Here is a 19,179-nt window from a genome sequence, read left to right as displayed (position 1 = left end):
AAGGTCATCCTCTGCCTAAGACTCTCTCCTTCAGAGCTTGGCTGACACTTGTCTTTCAGGCCTAGGCTTCAACATCTCCTCGGAGTTGAATACTCTACCTTAGAAAGATTCATTCCTCAAGACCAGTTCCCTAAATGAGAGCCGTTCTATTTTTTTTAAACATTACATACTCGTACCTTGTTTTCCCTACTCAACTTTAAGCTCCACAAATAGGAATCAAGTCTGCTTTATACATCACCCTATAGTACGGTTCTGAAATGCTGTCTGGTTTATTGATACCCAGTAGATATTTGCTGAGGTAATCAATGAACCTGAATGCCTAAAAGCTTCCCTCAAGTTCACCTATATTTAACCCTTAACAGTGTTCTCTCATCTGCGCTCGTACTTGGTATTTACTTGTAAGGTAAACCTTTATTCTTTTCCACACATTTTCAAGAACTTTTAAACTTTATTTTTATGGAGTCAGAACTTAATTGCTGCTTGAACTTACCACACCCTTAGCCCTCACAATGGGAGCCTTCAAATCAGGAAAAACATTCTCCAAGTACCATTTGAAACTTTTGCATTTTAGTTTTTTTCGAAGTTCCCGTTGCTCAGTGAGGTTTCCAACATCTAACCCTTGGTCTATGAGGTGGTCCCCATGGCCATAGAATAGCTCCTTGTATTCATCCAGCCAGACCTCAGCAACCCGCACCAAGTTCCGCTCTACTGTCTTCATCCGGTCTTTGGGGAAGGAGTATGGATTGTCATTTCTGAATATGTGGCCCACTCGGGAGCAGGGAATGATTTCAATTTCACCACCACACATCCACACCTGAAACAGTTTGATAATAAACCTCAATTATCAAATGATGTCCCCAAATCATGGGCGTTAGTTAACAATAACAAAGAACCACCTGGTGACCACTCCCTCCTGCCCCCAGTTTGAAGTAGTTTTGTCCAATAGTTTCAAGTTAAACTCAACAGGTCTATTTAGTTTTGTACATTGCTGTGGACAATTTTAGGATTCATAAAATATATATATATATATATATATATATATATATATATATATATATATGTATATATACATATTTCCCTACCCTGTAGCGTCCTTCTTATTTTACGAAGAAATTCTCATTGAATCCCAAAGTGTAAAATATGGAATATGGATTCCTCTTTTGGTTGGATTAAGGAAAGGAGTATATATTTCTATGTTTTCAACTTTCCCTTCTCATCTTGGGATGACCCATATGGAGTACAACTTGAAAATGAGCTCAAAATAATACCCCTTTTACAATATATCACCCCATTCCTCAGGAAAGCAGTTGCCTTTTGGATTCTCTTTACTCTGGCTGCTGCCAAGACTTGCTTAGATGTTGATCAATGGTTATAAATACCCAGAGCTTCCTGAAATGTCCAAAGTTGCTGCACCATTGCCTGTTGATGGCCTGCTCTAAAGGCACTTTTTGTACTTCTGTCACTTGCGCTGTCTAACATGACACGTTACTCAGTGATTTCGTTACTTCTGATATACTAGAAAAACATTCCTGGAGATATTTTGTATGAAGTATGAATCCCACAGCACTTATACAGAATGGCAGACAATTATTTCCCCCATAGTCACATGTAGAAACAGTGTTATAAAATACTAGGGAATTCTAATAAATTTCATGAGAGCCATTGATTCATCCAAATTTAACCTGTGATATTAAAACATTAATCTAGAGGCCCTAAAATTTCTGTGGAATTTCCTCCCTGAGGCAGTCCCATATCTAATTATATTAGTAAAATAAAACCAAATGATAAAGTCTTAATTGTAGAGAGAATTTGAGGACCACTTGGTAATACCTTGAATGAGAGCTCCATATTTTCTCCACCCCAGACATCAAGCCCAGGGTCATATGTTCCAAGTTCAAAAAAGTAATTTTTATCAATAGAAAACAATCCACCTGCCATGACGGGGCACCTACAAAAAGAAATGTTTGTGTTTTTAAGCTTGCATGTCATGGGAATTCACTTTTCAAGTGGGTCCCCTGTGCAATTGTGATGGCATTAAGAGATATTTCAAAATAGCTACCAAGCATGGGGAGGTCTTAGAATGGAGTCACAAATAGCCCTGAAGTCATCATTCCCTGGTTCATGGTGGCAGAGCTTGATTAGTGTCAGGAAGGATGGGGCTTGGAAGTAGAATTCTTATTTGCCCTTTACTTTCTGGCACAAACTCTCCAGATAGGTTATTTTTAACAATGCTTATTTAACAGTGCAAAGGGAGTAGCAGGCACTGTTGTATTATATATGTACTATCTCAGACTTTATGAAAATCCTACAAGTATGTACCATTAAGAAACTAAAATAAAGAAACGGTTAGGAATTTATCAAGGTCACAGGTTACTATGATGTACATCAGGGTTCACTTTAGGTGGTCTGGTTTGACTCTATGATATCTCACTCCACTCTACTGCCTCAACTGTAGACAGAGTTTGCTGACAGCTTATTAGGTGGCAAAACTTTTTAAAGCATGTCATATAATTGGATTTAATTCTTAGATGATAGAGGTAGCTCCTTTTTTTAGTCTTAATGCAGAATATGAGGAAATGAGATTCAGAGAGGTTAAGAGACTTTTTAAAGCTCACACCATTAAGAAGAAGTAGAGTTGAGATTTAAATCCAAAGAGTCAGATTCCAGAGTCTTCACGACTGTTATAGATTATGGGGGATAGAAACTACATTTGAATCAGCAACTGGACAAGGCAGTAATCACTTTCCATGGTGGCAACCACTGACCCAGTTGAAATTGTGTGGACAGCCTGTCTTAGGTTTAGAGTACAATGCAATTTAAGATAATTTCTGCCCCACATCTACTTCCCCTCCCCTACAATTTATGCACATATTCTGTCTGAATGCCCAAATGTCCTTTCTAGTCCATCCAGAATGCATTCTCTTCCTAATGTTACGTGGAATATAATCTGAACTCAATCACTACACTGACCTTCAAAACGGGAGTCTTATTTTTTATTTTTATTTTTATTTTTATTTTTAGATTTTACTTATTTATTTGACAGACAGAGATCACAAATAGGCAGAGAAGCAGGCAGAGAGAGGGGAAGGGAAGCAGGCTCCATGCTGAGCAGAGAGCCCGATGCGATGCGTGGCTTGATCCCAGGGCCGTGGGATCATGACCTGAGCTGAAGGCAGAGGCTTAACCCGCTGAGCCACCCAGGCGCCTCGGCAGAGGTTCTTTAGATATGGGATCAGATTAAGTGTGTTAAATTCAGGCAGATATGGGTTTGAATCCCAATTTGTTCTTTTACTAACTGTACATCCCTGGGGAAATTACCTCTTTTAGGGTCAATTTCCTCATCTCTAAAATGACAATACTACCATCTCTCTCCTAGAGTAATAGAGAGGGTTAAATGCACAGTGTTTAGTCAAGGATAGTACTCCTCCCTGACTTACTAAGAATAACAATTCTGAAGGGATCACACCTAGCAAGGAATGAGGCATGCTTTATTGAGGGTTAAATTTTGAGAAATAGTGCTACAATCCACTGTGGCCGGAGGCTTTCTCTTGGCACTAGTCTGCTCAACTGCTCTCTCCAAGGGGGAAGGCTTTGGGATTCCTGCTGTTCTGCCTGAGGCTGGCTGCATGTTTGTTCTGCAGGTCTATAGTCTGGGGGAAGTGTTCAGAAGTTCTCACTTTGGCTTCAGGTCTAAGCTGTGTTCTTCAATTAAGTTTCTCCAGCAATAAAGCCTCACTTTTAATTCAAATCTTCTTTCTGTATCTATTTCTTAATTCATTCACAGAATTTGGCACCCCTCCCATGGAAAGGGTAAGATTAGAATTAAAAAGAAAATCCTGACAGTAGCTATTATTACAATATTTTTACTACTATTACTTACTCTTCTAATTTTTACTCATGTTGGCTTTAACATTATGTGTGTTTATATAGCATTTATGCAGCATATTCAATTAGTATGTATTTCTTAGGTTGTAAACCCCAGAGAACAGGAAAAGTATTAGTGAATTTCTCTGGGTTCAGGGTGAAAAAGGTACTATCGACCATACAAAAAATGAGTTTTGGTAGTGGGAAAGTAATACCTTAGGAAAACTTTGTTCACTTTTGATCATCTACTGGTTAAAGTTGTAATTCTTGATGGTCTACAGAATGACAGGAAATACTCATTTTGTGAATAGCTTCCTACACATTTATAAAAAGATACATGATTGCTTTCTAATCTTAAATTTCACATACTTACCTTATTATATCTGTTTCTTTAATTCTGTTTTTTGCAACAATGTCTGGAGGAATTGTTCTCCAACCAAAGTTCATGGGCCACATAAAGATGCCTCTTTGAAAGTTGTCTACTGTCATGTAACTAACACAGAAAAACAAAAACCAAAAGTGCTCCCTGAGATCATCACATATACTTAATCAACCTGATACCATGTCTTGTTCAAATGAATGGAGCAAGTGCTTACACAAATGATTTTAGATTATCACAAACTTTTTAATAACATTTCAAGCAGATTTATGAGTGCAAGTCATATTAGTGACTAACTGGCTGGATTGTTAGTTTTTAACTTAACTTTTAACAATGTTCTGACTATTTTTGAGGGGAAAAAACAATTTAGGAGCAAATGTATTTTTCCCACAAAAAGATGAACTAATCTTAAGGAAGGTAGATATTTTCTGGGTTCAGGTACAGCTGACTAGAAAGAGGAAAGAACTGAACAATGAATATTAGGATTTATTGCTATTAAGAGTTAAGAATTTTGATAACCAAATAAACTACTAGATTGACTTTCTCTGATCCCAAGATATCTATTATGTATTTTCATTTATTTAAATGGATGAACTGTGTATGGAATGGTCATATGGTCATTCCATATGGTCATATGGAATACGACCAGTACTTTCTGCTGTTGTTAGTTAAAGATAACTTAGAAGTATCTTGTAGAATATGACAGTATTACCTCATATCTTTATCATTGATGACTTCAATTACTGGACAGGCTACTTTCTTTCTACTTAAATAAACTCTTTCCAGAAGAGGTTCCAACCAACCAACATTACATTCCACGTGAGAATCTAAGAATGTCAACACATCACCTAGAGAGCCAGGAAACAAAACAAAACAAAACAAAACAAAACAAAAAAACAAACAACATTTTGAAAATGCAGATTTACTGAGTGTGTGTACTTCATGTCCAAAGGTCTTGGGGATTGCTCCAGAAAGGTGTATAAGGGTAATAGTCTTCTGACTGAATTCCTGGTCCCTAGAATTTCATTCTATAGTGAAATAAAATGAATTTTGTTTCTAGAAGTCCTTAGGGCAAGCATCATTTTCGCTTGTGAAAACTTGATAAGCCACTTAGAATGGATAGGCAAGACTTTGAAGGGAATCCTTAGTAGTAAAGGTGGCTGCTTTGTCTTTTCTAAGGAGGGTGGGTCCCATTAACCTGGAATGGGGGCCTGTGGACCAGGCAGAGTTTGGTATTCCAAGGTGGGCTTTAGGAATGACAAAAAGGAGAAATCATTCTACATAACAGGGGTGAAAACAAAAGAGGAAGAATCAGCAAAGCTAGAAGGTAGTGTAAAAAGGGTTACAGGGATAAGGAGGGAGAATAGTGAATAGTTTAATGGGGACAGAGTTTTAGTTTTGCAAGAGGAAAAGTGTTCTGGAGATTGGTTGCACCACTGTGTGAATATACTTCAGAGTACTGGACTGCACTGAAGAAATAACTAAGATTTTATGTTCATTTTACCACAATAAAAAATCCAAAGCTTGCAGGAGACTGAGAGAGAGAGAGAGAGAGAGAAAGAAGGGCGCCTGGGTGGCTCAGTGGGTTAAGCCATTGCCTTTGGCTCGGGTCATGATCTCAGGGTCCTGGGATCAAGTCCCGCATCGGGCTCTCTGCTCAGCGGGGAGCCTGCTTCCCTCTCTCTCTCTCTCTCTCTCTGCCTGCCTCTCTGCCTACTTGTGATCTCTTTCTGTCAAATAAATAAATAAAATCTTTAAAAAAAAAAGAACAAAAAAACCTGGAGTCCAAAAGACAAGCATTAAAAATTCTTTTTCCTACTAGTTGTGTGAGGTAACACTCTCTCTGTAGCATCTACATTGTTCCAAATGATTTTTATACAAGTGGGGTGTGTGTGCGTGTGTGTGTGTGTGTGTGAGAGAGAGAGAGAGAGAGAGAAGATGAATAATAACCTGAGGAATCTGGGTTATGTTATGACCAAAATCCTAGATGTGCTTCTTCAGGCCCAACTATAGCCAAATTACAAAGGTTTTCCCGGCAAGTCCTCATGTGTGGAGGCTGTCCTTTCACACCAGACGTGGTCTGCAGCCATACACCACAGCCTGTGAAGGGACTTGCAGTCAAGAGGACATGTTCTCAGCATAGCTTCATGCCTAGCTCAGGTTCCTCCATTGGAGACCTCCTTTAGGCCAAGATCTCTGTCTTACTGCATGGGAGGTCAGGAGGTCTCCAAGACCTTTTCCTCACCTGCCTCAACATTCAGTACTTTCCCACTCCAAGTCCTTTCCTTTTCCCACTATAGGCCCAGGCTGTAATGCATATAGGAGGAGCCTTTTGTTCTGGGCTCCTTAGGCCGTGAGATGATTCTCACATCTGCCCAATCTACCAGCCCATTTCTATACAGGGAAACATGGAACATTCAGGGAGTCAGAACTTTCTTCTGTTTCGATTCTTATATTTCCCAGTTATATTAGTGGAGGAAATACAGATTTGAGTGTCACTTTCCTTTTGGCTTTATTGTTTGAATTGACCACTCTGCCCCCTGGCTGCTCCCCTCAGCGCTTGACAAACCTGTAACAGCACCAGTTACCTTCTATTAAGTGCTTACTCTATGCCAGACACGGTCCTAAACATTCTTCATGGTTGTCTTGTTTAATCCACACAACAAACCTGATGTATCAATCTAATTTGTCTTTCCCTTTAAGAAATGAGATGTAGGTCTGAGTTTTATTCCCATTTAATAGAAACAAAGAACTTAAGCACTTTTTTCAAGTTTGCTCAGCCAAGTGGCAGCTTGATATTAGAAAACACATAGTTTATTCCATTGCCTGTGTTCTTGAAAAAAGAAAGAAAAAAAAATGGCCATAAAGAGGCAGGGCTATGAGAATGGGAAAGCTTAAAGTTAGCCACTAAAAATGATAAACTACCTGTTAATTAGTGGTTCCATATCTGATTAACTGATCAACAATGGTATTTTTGCATGAGGGTAAAGAAACTGACCTTAGCCAAGGTCTTGCTGAGGAATGTCCTTGAGAAGTCTCCAGGCATAACCAGGCTGTGCTAGACTGAAGCCCCTCTTCTCTTACCCCCAACTCTTGGAGACAGTGGTTACAACCCCTATCATGCTGGTGGAGTCCTATTTTCAGAGATTATGGGTTAGTTGATTATGGTCCATAATCAACTAAGGGTGTTATTTTGCACAGCCTGCTCCCTGTGTGGGAAAGTTCATAGGGGTTATCTAGGTATGTAGGGTATGCAAGCATGGCCTGCTTAAGGTCCCACTTGGCTATGAATACCATATGCAGAAGATAACCTCCTTTTTCTCACTACTTCAGTGACTGTTGGTCCATTCAAACCAAAGAGCAGTGTCTACCAGACTACCAGTCCCTGTCCCCAGAATAAGCTGGCAGGGTGAAAGATGCCTGGATCGACTTTCTAAATCCCTGGTGGCAGCAGGATGGGTACCCAAACCTACATTCACTTCCCACCTGGCCCAGATTCCCATACAGATTTTCATTCACTTGTTGCCAGAACCCAAAGGAAGCAGCTTCTGCCCAAAACATAGACTGGAATTTTATACTGTTTTATTTTGGGTGAGAAAAGAATCCTCCCATGCATGAATGTCATTGCTCCACTTTCAGACACTTTCACTTAAAATAAGATCTCCGGAACTAGACCAGGGAGCTGTCTATGTAGCTGACTCTGGCTAGGACTTCTACTTGTAGTGGGTATGATCTGTGGACATTTCATACACTCTTCCTAACCCCAAGTGTCATGGTGAAATGAACATAGGATCGAAGCCACAGAGCTCTGCTTTCCTTAGCCACACTGGATAATTACTTAACCTCTCTGAGATTTACCTTATGGGGATAGTTCTAAGATCGATCTGATACCTAAATTCCTTATAAATAGCTAGTGATATTACTGTTTTTTCAATGAGTGTTTAAGCTAGAGCCCAAAGAATTTTATCTTTTTTTTTTTTTAAAGATTTTATTTATTTATTTGAGAAAGAGACAGTGAGAGAGAACATGAGTGAGGAGAAGGTCAGAGAGAGAAGCAGACTCCCCGTGGAGATGAGAGCCCGATGCGGGACTTGATCCTGGGACTCCGGGATCATGACCTGAACCGAAGGCAGTCATCCAACCAACTGAGCCACCCAGGCGTCCCAAGAATTTTATCTTGATGACCACATGACAGGCTTTTCTGTTTCCTGAGTAGATAACAGTGATGCTGGATTGTTTGCAGATGGGTTTGATTGTAACTTATTTATTTATTTACTTTTTGACCAACCTAGAGATGCACAATGTACCAGAAAGCTTTGGTTCCTTGTTGAGTACAGGCCCCCCATTTCTATTGAGCCAACCAGCTTGGGATATTGTTGCCAGCACCAATTAGTGTTGGCATGTTGTGTTTAGGGTTCCTTGAGGGATGTGGGCCTGGCTGGTTGTTTAATTTTACATAATAATTTATAAGTGATGCTAAGGAAACCATCTGTTTTACTTGCAACAGAAACAAGTTGTAGAAATTTACAGAAGGACTATCGCTTTTCAGGAGACCTCAGGGCTGTCCAGGAGTTAGATGTCATTTTAGTTCACATACTTAAAGTTAGCCAACTGATTCTTTGGAATGCTCATGGCAATGTCATGTATTTTGCCAAATGCCCTTGTTATAAAGGAAATGAGAATCTGATCTCTACTCTGACTCTCCAGAGTGTACTGTTGAACCTGCCCATGCAGACTCATCTTGGCAGGGCAATAACTTGCTCTTTTGTTCAATACTCACATGAGATCCGAATGTTCGGCTTGTTCACCCTGTACCCTGTACCCTGTACTGCATCTCTTTTTACTCCTGTTGGCTTCCTGCAGGACACTTTCCCTAGAGACCCACTGACCCTGGACCTCCGTTCAGATTTTTAAGTCCTACTTGAAGTCTCTATCTCCTCCATCTCAGAAAATGACTGATTGGACCTGATCTTTTCGCCTGAATCATATCCAGATGAAGAACCCGTCATACACTGGAAACTAAACATGTAGTGAACATTGCTAGTGTTCAGAGAGTCACTGTTTTGTGACTTATTATTTCATATTACATACTTTTGGAGAGTCTAATAAAACCCTGGGACCAAAATGGGGCCATCTGGCTAGTTTCTGTAGGTCCTTGGATCTTTGTTCTCATCCTTGCCTGTGGCTTCCCCTCCCTTTTCTCTGAATCCTAAAGGAAAAATCCTTTAGGAAACAATAGCTGTCAGGGCCTGTCAGATTTTGAATTCAGATTCTTGTCTCTCATCTCTTTGTTTGGCCGAGGCGGTCTAGAGAAAATTTCTGCCCTGGTATCTTTGCTGATCTCTGATTACAGAGACTTTTCAGGCCCACAATGTCTCCTGCCTGTGCTTTACTTGTGATGGCTGCGGAATGCCCAGGGAGAGTCTGGGAGAGTGAACAGGCTGGCCAGCCCCACTTAAGGCCAGTCCCCAAATGGTCCTTGAATTATTTCCTCAGCCAAAACTGGTATGGGCTTCTGAATCCCTTTGAATTGCCCACAGGAGTCAGGTACACTTTAGGCCTTTTGGATGTATCCTTCGACAAAGTTGTTACTGATCCCAACAGAACACACGTTTCAACTCCTTTCCAAATTCAGGGATTGGTGTCCCTCCAATACTACTCAAAGTGTGGGCCACAGACCCTGCCATCAGACACAGGAACAGAAATTGAAAATGAATGCTTTAAAATTCTAGCAGGTTGCTGGAATTTGTTAATTTATTCTCTGTTTTATATATGTGTATGTGTATAACTTATATGTTATTATTTATGTTGTGTATTTATTTTATGTCATTTTTTATGTTATGTATTTTATCTATGTTATATATACACATGTATATGTTATACATAATAAATTATGCATATATCTATATACATATAGTATAGATGTATGCATATATAATTGTGATTATAGCTTTATTTTTTCTCTCTTAGGTAGTTTATCTTTATTATAATTTACAAAGGGGTGGGTCCACAAAATTTGGAAATTAGAAAGAAAAAAAGTTCTTCTCTGATAGTTTGAGAAGCAACTCTTCACTAGACAGTGGCAAGCAATTAAGATGTACATAGCTGGACTCTCCAAAGTAGAGTTGTGACCCATTAGCAAGTCATTGCGACAATATGATGGGCTTTGTCAGACTCTAAGAAACAAATAAAATAGCAAAGAAGGTATTAGAATCTGCTACACATGTTATTTCATGAAATGTCTACTGTAGTTATATGGGTAACATATATATATGCACTGGGCTGTGATGTAAGATTTATTTCTTAACATGGGTCATGGTCCAAATAGTTTGAGAGTTACCCAACAAAAACTGAGCTAATGCGTTCAAGCGTGTTAATGACTGACTGAGAGCCAAGTTTATATTTTTACATTTGGATTTTCTAAATTCAAAGAAATTATTTGCTGGCTGTATAAACGCAAGTACTTGAGCAGACCGATTAGGCAACTGCTTTGAGCGAGTTCATGCAGCCCATCCGAAGAGGACTCCCATGTTGTCTAACAGTTTGGACTCTTCTGGAGATCATCGCCAGCATGCTCTGTGCTCCAGGCAGGCACAGAGAAGGTTTTTATAAGCAGTACATTTTTGGTTCTGCGCTTGTCAGCTTTCTGTACATGGATGTCTCATTTTCATCTCAAATTTACATGGACAAAATCAGAACTCAACTGCAATCTCAAATCTGTTCCTCTGGTTATGGCCCTACAGTCCACCAAGTTGCTCAGATGCCAATTCTAGGGTTTTGTTTTGGTTTTTGGTTTTTTGGGGGGGACCCCTTTCATTATTACTCTCTTCATATCTTATCTGATGACCAGTCCTGTGGTCTCCATGTCCACAATATAGTCTTACTCTGACCCTTTCCTTTCACTGTCCTCGTACCTCCCTTGTGCTTGGAAAACTATAATAGCCTCCGTTTTTCCTCTCTAAAATTTTTAAATTTATTTGAGAGAGAGAGAGAATGAGTGATGGGAGTGCAGAGGGAGAGAGAATCTTCAAGAAGACTCTCCTCTGAGTGTAGAGCCACGTGTGGGGCTCAATCCCACCACCCATGAGATCACAACCTGAGCCGAGGCTAGAAATGGACACTCAACTGACTTGAGTCATCCAGGCGCTGCTATGGTAACCTCTTAATTGGTCTCCCTCCTTCCTCTCTCCTCTTCCTAATACCCATTGTCTACAGGTGGTCAAAGTGAGCTTTAAATTAAGCCAAACAATTTTATCCTCCTCTTTAATGTACTTCATTGTTTTCATATGATACCAAGAATAATGCCTACACTCCTTAAATGACTCAATGCTTTACAAAAGCCCACCTTTGCCTTGCCCCACAGATGAATCTCCTGTCACTCTCTCCAGGCTCAGCACCCATCAGCCAGAATAAGCTTTCCTTAACTTTAATACACAGGACATTTCTCCCCCAGGACTTTGCACTTGCCTGGGAAGGTTCTTCAACCAGATCTTAGCCCCAAACTTGCCCACTTGGACTATTTCCTCACTATCCTATTTTTGTATCATCTGCATGTAATTATTCCCAAAAGAAATCAAACATGGATTTTTACTTAATGTTCCAAATGCGGTCTGTCATTAATAATCTTAGTTATCACCACAATGTCAATTTTGGTATGATGTATTTGTAGTTCATTTTAGATTTCCATTACAGGCCAAAGAAATATGTTAGCAAACCAATGGGGTAAGAAAAGTTCAAAATTTGGGGCCTAGTTACAAGGAAGTATAACTAGATGAGCAGATAATTTATCATTAGAACATGCTTTTAAATGCAGGGCACCTGGGTAGTTCAGTCAGTAGCATCTGCCTTTTGGCTCAGGTCGTGATCCCACGGTCCTGGGATGGAGACCCACGTCAGGCGCCCTGTTCAGTGAGGAGCTCCTTCTCCATTTGCCTCTCTCCCAGTTCATGCTCTTTCCCTCTCTCAAATAAGTAAATAAAATCTTAAAAAAAAAAAAAAAAGAACATGCTTAAATTCAAGCTGGTGGAGATCAGTAATGCCATAGCTTAGGGCAAGAGTAGCTAGATGTCTAGAGGTAGGAAAATGTAGCAGATAAGAGTGCAAATTTGGAGCTAAGTTTTCTGGGTTCCAATCCTGCTGTAGCACTTACTAGCTGGGAGAACTTGGGCAAGTCATAACCTCTCTGTGCTTCCATATCTTCATCTGTAAAATGAGGAAAATTATTGTACCTAGCTCCTAGGGTTATTGTGAGGATGAAATCAATTACTGTAGAAAGTATTTAGAATGGAACCTGGTACGTAAGTTCAGCTATTATTACAGGGAATGGGTCTTTCCACAGAAGGCTGTGAAAATAAATCAATATGTTTGATTTTTTTTTTTAGAGTACTCATGGGCAGAAGAGATTTGGCTCCCCCCATTCACTCACCAACACCCACACCCTAAAAAGAAATGAAGAGAAGAAGATTATATTGCTCTTTGGGAACACAGCACTATTAGAAGAGCAGACATACACATAGGTCAAGGAAGAGAAAAGTAAACAATTCTAAGTCCACAAATACCAATGAGATGAGGTCAAAAAAGCATAGGCTTAAAGGGGCTCCAAGTGGTCCAATTTGGGACAATCTGAGTACAATAAATAAAGAAATAGATAAATGAAGGAAGGAAGGAGGGAAGAATAGACAGAAGAAAGGAAGTTAATAATATACACATAGAATTTTTTAAAGCATAAATTCCTGTTGATGGGAGCATAAGAGGGGAAGAGGAAGGAGAGAGAGAGAGAGGAAGGGGGGAATAAAAAGAGGGAGAGAAGGACAGAGAAATGGACAGCCCTCGGTGTAATAATTGATTCAAGTAATTATCATCAATGGGTGCAAAAGCACTGAGTAAAATGTAAGGAAAAAAGTATTCATATGGATCAAAAGTATCACATTACAAATACTTCCTACCCCCAAAAGAAAAATCTGGCTGTCAATATTTTAACCAAATGTTCAAAATTACTATCATCCACAGTGGGACGACCTGACATCATGTGTCAACGATTTGAAGCCATTAAGCAATACGTAATTCCTACCACCTACATAGTAGAATATTACAAACTATTCATGCCAAAAACATTTATCCTGAGTGTAACATCAGGAAACAATGAGAAAATATCAGAATGTGGTCCCATGTACAAAACAAATGGCCTGGACTCTGAAAACACGTCAACTGGAAGTAGTGTGTTGTCTACGCTAGACTGAGGAGCTGGGGGAAACTAAACAACTAAGTGTGGTGCATGAGACGTAATAAGATCTCAAATTTCAAAAGAGAGAAGTAGTTATACAAAAACATTTTAGGAGCAATGAGGAGGTCTGAAAGAGTATAAACCAGAGGATATTTAGATAGGAAAGTGTGCTTATCTAAGAGAATGTCTGTATTTTGCAGAGATGCCTACTAAGGTACACAGCGCTGTAGTGTCATGATGTCTGTGAATTCAAAAGTTGAAGACAAAACTGTGTATGTATAGACACGTGCTTGTGTATATGTGTGATGAAGCACATGGTGCAGAAAGTTCAAATTGGTGGCATGATGATGGCCATGTGGGTGTTCACTGAAGTATTATTTCAAATTTGCTATATATTTGAAAGCAAATAAACTAAAACGAAAATATAGGTAAAACAAAAAAGAATTGGCAGCTTCTTACCTGTTGCATTCTGTGCTCCTGCCAGCCTGGCTCTTATCAAGCCATGTCTCTCTTTGAGACGAAGAATCCGAACTTTTGGAAACTGAGACATGTATTTATCCAAATTACCTTTTAGGTAGTCTATATCACAGTAAGAACAGACAAGGATACATGTTAAGTAACAAGATCGGGATAATACCAGCAGTGGCTTCTCAACATCAAATTCCAGAAACCATGTTTACTGTAGTCAGTAAATTTTACTCCTTGGGACATGATTTTATTTTCTGATGTCATTTTCTTGTGTGAATTTTTTTCTGTATTCAATACACCAAGCTATCTGTTTCTCAAATTCCAAATCCTTTTTTTTAGTGTTGCCAAGTGACCCATAGGAGGGCTCACCTTTTCTAAATATTTGTCAGGACAGGGGCAAATTTGCCCTGAGATAAATGAAAACTCAGGTTTCTGTACAAAATTCATGGCTTACAAAGGCCCCTTCCAAGACCCAGACCAGAGGCTAAGCATTGTATGCAAATTGGAAAATTTGTGAAAGAAAGTTATTATAACTGCAATTGGTTAAGGGCACTGTCACTTCCCTACTATGACACCATCAGAGCCATACATCTTTTGTCTTTTGGGTGGCCAAGGAGGAATGCATCTAAAGGAATGTTGTTGGGGTTTTATGGGATATATTTACATGACTTGCAGTCACTTCTATGTGTAATTAAGCTATTGACAGATACCCCAGGTAGGAAAGGTTTCCAGAAGTACTTCTGCTGCTCACTTTCTTACTGACTTTGTGGGATTTTTTTTTTTTTTTTTCCTTAAAGAGGACCCTCAAAACCATGTAAGCTAGATCTCTCCAAATGGTTCTTCAGGTCCCTGGATTTGTCATTCATAAAAAGACTATTATTTGCTTGGTGAATGGATACTATTTCTGTTTATGTTTTCAAGGCCCCTTCTCAAGATTTTCAACCAGTTTTTTGTTTGTTTGTTTGTTTTAAGGCATTTTAGTGCTAATGGACCTCAGGGTGATTATGGTAGGAATTCTGAGGCCGATGAAACTGGCTCATGCCATTTTGGTCATGAACAGAACTGAGTTGTTCTATTGGGGCTGTCCTCTCTTTGCTATTTTCTAAATTTTCTAAAGTGCATTGCATTTTGGGAATTGGTAATGTGGTAGCTATGGGACCTCAGGTGGAAATGGACAATTTATATACACAAGTTATGTGAGGACCCCAAAAGGAGATTCTTCACTTCTTCCAGACCGTTTCTGCCTTTGCACTCTATTGAAGCCTCATCTCTTTGGTTCTTTTGGCAATTTGTCTTCTCAACACTTAACACATAACTTGCTTTGCTATTGAAGAAGAAACCATCGGCCTTCCATTTCTTTGTTTTCCGTAGAGTCTAACTCTGACTTGTTATTATCACTGGGAAAGGCATCCTATTAATTGTGAGGATACTAGCTTATTAGATTTCATAAAACTGTTGAGTATCTTCTCTGGTCTCTGGGATTTCAAAGTGCTCCAAGGAGCTATAGTTAGAAAATCATTTCTACATGGCAGAGAAGGCACTGCGGAAGGGAAGTCTGAGACAGCTAACTGAAGATAGAATTCACTTTCTATATCCCATAGATGCTTGGCTTTATGCCTCCAAAGCACCACATGAAACAATGATTTGATATTTTTGCCATCCACCCAAACTGCTATTGCCTCATATCAAACTTCAATTTTTCAGGAGTGGTTTTCCTACCTTTGGTGCTGAAGTCATCCACCAGTAGAATCTCCTTGATGAGGTGTGGAGGAGAGCGATTAAGGACACTGTGAACAGACCTCAGGAGAGTGGACCACACTTCATCCACAAAGCACATGATGACACTGGTGGTTGGGAGGTTATCATGAACGAGCTGCTCTGCACACCTGGGCCAGGACACAAGCAGGACTCATTTTAAAACTAATGAGATGGTTTTACAAGTCACAGAGGGCAATTGTATATAGGTATACATACACTCACACGCTCTGTTTATCTGTTTGTATATCTATCTGTTTGTCTGTATATCTGTTTATACATTCATCCATCCAACATCTACTATATATATCAGTGATGATTTTATCATGTGTTTTTCTTGGGGAGGGTTATAAGCAAAATAGGCAGCAGAGTAAGAATAGCCAGTAACAGCAGTTGCTGTGAAAGGACTAGCAATGCAAGACAAGATGTGAGAAGTCCCTGTAGCGGCAACTCGCTGTAGTGGACAGGAAGGACATAGGCTTTGCAGGTGGTTAGACACTATTTTGAATCTCACCCCCAATATTTCCCAGGTCTTTATCCATTGATACCATGCTTAATCACTCTGTATCTCTGCTTCTACATCTTTAAAATTAGGTAAAGTTTCTTATTCAACAGAGCTTTACAGTCTAGTGAGAACACACATGAAATGTCTAGCACAGTTCCTGGCATAGGAATTCACCAAATGGTAGCTAGTGCTATCTTACTTAGACCATATACCACAAGAGAACACTCTGACTTATTTAATGTTACCAAGTAGTTTCTGATTGCCCTTCCAAAGGGCCTCCTGCCAAGTGCCAAAGGAAATATTTTTTCTCCCACCTTGCATGTGAGTGTATTTATGGATGTATATGGAGATATATAATTAAACTCTTCATCTTCTCTATCTATTTAGGGGTTACTTGCTGAGACTCTCTGTGCTACAGAGTAACCACAGTTGAAATAAGTCCTGGGATAGAGAGGAGGATAAGGCTACAGTGGGAGTTGGTATTCAGGTGGGTTGTAATTGGTCTTGTTTTTTTTTGTTTTTTTTTTTTTGTTTTTTTTTTTTCCCCACACCCTGCAATGTGTACTGCCTCACTGCTGGCATTCTTCCATCCCCTGCCTGTTACTCTTCATAGGAGGGTGCCGAGTGGAACCTCACAAAGAGTATTTGCCATCCTCTAACACAACTACTGTTATAATGTCATAATTAAATTATAATGACCATAAATAAATATTATAGGCATGCTTATTATTTCAATTTAAACCAACAACATCTCTTCCCCTTTTTATGGATGAATAATTAAAATCATGGCAAGGCAATTCATGATTATACTGTTAGTAAATGGCAGAGTTGGGACTCAAACTCTGTCCAGTCTGGCTCCAGAAATAGCCATTCAGGAAGCCTTAAGTTCTCAAGAATAAAAGAAGCTGGCAGCAGATGTAGCATTTTGTGGGAGCAGGCACTTCTGCCAGACGACATAGCTACACTTTGCTTAGTCCCTAAAAAAGAAATAGATAAGAGCAAAAACCATAGTAAAACCATATTTCCATGCACTCACCATTTATCAATAGTACTTAATAAAGTATTATCATGTAGATAACTATAACAACGGTCTGAGATCCATATTTTTACCCTCTTCTCTAAATAGAGCAAACTGAAGCTGGAGAAGTTAGATGGCTTATCCAATATGATTCACCTAAAAAGGATATATACGGAAATGTGAACAAATTGTTGTCATTCCACTGCACTATCCTGATTTTTCTGTACTAAGAGCATGGGTTTTGGAATCAGGTAAGTATGTGGTCAAATACCAGATCCCCTAATTACTGGCTTAGATAAATTGTGTAACTCCTTTGAACCTGAATTTGCCCAAGATTAAGAACATCCAAGCAGAGATGAAGAATGGATTTATTGTGAGATTAAGTGCAAGTATTTTATAAAACTTACCTACTATTTATCTGACACACAGCAGATACTTAAGAAAAGATAGGCAAATCCAGCTTTGGTCTGTACTTTCAATGGTTCCTTAAAGTGGATAGTTATGATACTAAACTACAAAGCCTTATGAAAACATACATAGCCAATCACTAGCCCCAGAAATTCTATCCAGCAATTCTGAATAGTCCCTGAGAATCTGTGTCTTAAAGAACAAACAAACAATGTAAGTAAAATTCTACAAACAATTAGACAACCCACAAGTTGTGATAGTCCAGTTTAGGAATCTGAGCTCTAAGACAAAGTGGACTTAATTTTACTTAGCATTGGTAGATAATCTTAAGAAAAAAAAAAAATATATATATATATATATAGAGAGAGAGAGAGAGAGAGAGAGCGCGCTGATGGGAGCATGTCCCAAATCTTCAAGCGATGTAAAATCAAAATGATACATTTTTACTAGATACCATGATCTAGTAATCAGGTACCCAGTGTTAACATCAACTAGAAGGCAACTCAAACTGATCTGATTCTACATTAGAGATCAACGAATTGGCATTTCTAAATAATTTGAGATATCTCTAAGGGCTGTATTAGTTTCCTGTGGCTGCTGTAACAAATTAAAAAAAAAAAACTACTGCTTATCAGTTTCTTTCTCAATTTATCTCTTTCTTCTCACATTTTACTATGAAAGAAAAGAAATACCAGTATACACCTTCAACATCTGACTTGGAATTCTCTTCAGTTAATTATCCAAGTTCATGGCTTACAATTTCTGCTTCCACACAGCTATTGGACACATTTTAGACAAAGTTTCTGCCACTATCTTGCAAGGGTCATTGTAACTCCTGTTCCCAGTATTGTATTCTACATTTACTTCTGAACCCTCACAAGATGCACTTAGAACGGTTATATTTTTTACCAACATTCTATTCAAGTCGGTATGTGTATTCTTAAAGAGGACAGAAGCTTTCTTTTCTGTACTTCTCACTTCCTTCCAAGCCCTCACCTGTAGCATCTTTAACATGTATGTTTCTACTAACAATTTCTTCAAGGCAATCCATACTTGGCCTGTTGTGTTTTTCAAAATTTTCCCTGCTTTTATCTATTATTCGATTCTTTCGATATTACTTGAATAATCCTTCCACATTTTTAGGTGTTTGTGACATCAGCAACCCACTCTTTGAAACCAAATTATATTAGTTTCCTCTGGCTGCTATAAACAAGTTCATAGCTTAAAAAACAGAAACATATTCTTTCATGGTTCTGGAGGCCATAGCATTAATTTATTGATTTTATTTTTTATTTTCTGCATCCAGAATTTCCTGCTTACTACAATGCTTCTAGCATAGTTACACATAATTAATATTTGACAAATGTGTATTAAATGGGTGGATAAAAAAATGGAAGTGGAATGGAGCTTAAATCAAAAGATTAATGGTGGAAGAAGAGACATTTTTCTTTGAGATAGGAAGAAAAAAGGTGGTAATGTATACAGATGAATTTATGCACAGAGAAGTTGAAAGAATTTGTAGCTCATGTTGGAGGAAAGGTTGTTTGTTAATGTGATAG

The 19,179-nt window shown here is 38.9% G+C and overlaps 1 protein-coding gene across 1 annotated transcript in view; it reads right to left on the bottom strand.

Annotated features, from left to right (window-relative positions):
• Window positions 1-19,179, bottom strand: part of GALNT5 (polypeptide N-acetylgalactosaminyltransferase 5) — a 44,239-nt gene that overhangs the window by 12,640 nt on the left and 12,420 nt on the right. The window contains exons 2-7 of the mRNA XM_032355630.1: window positions 15,654-15,820; window positions 13,926-14,045; window positions 4,956-5,091; window positions 4,238-4,357; window positions 1,831-1,948; window positions 491-814 (exon numbers count right to left, since the gene is read on the bottom strand). Of these exons, the coding sequence (XP_032211521.1) occupies window positions 491-814; window positions 1,831-1,948; window positions 4,238-4,357; window positions 4,956-5,091; window positions 13,926-14,045; window positions 15,654-15,820 (985 nt within the window). The remainder of the gene's footprint in view (window positions 1-490; window positions 815-1,830; window positions 1,949-4,237; window positions 4,358-4,955; window positions 5,092-13,925; window positions 14,046-15,653; window positions 15,821-19,179) is intronic.

Source organism: Mustela erminea, chromosome 8, assembly GCF_009829155.1.
Source record: "Mustela erminea isolate mMusErm1 chromosome 8, mMusErm1.Pri, whole genome shotgun sequence".
Lineage (NCBI taxonomy): Eukaryota > Metazoa > Chordata > Mammalia > Carnivora > Mustelidae > Mustela > Mustela erminea.
The sequence above is the reverse complement of the archived record's forward strand: the minus strand, read 5'-3'. Positions and strand labels throughout refer to the sequence as shown.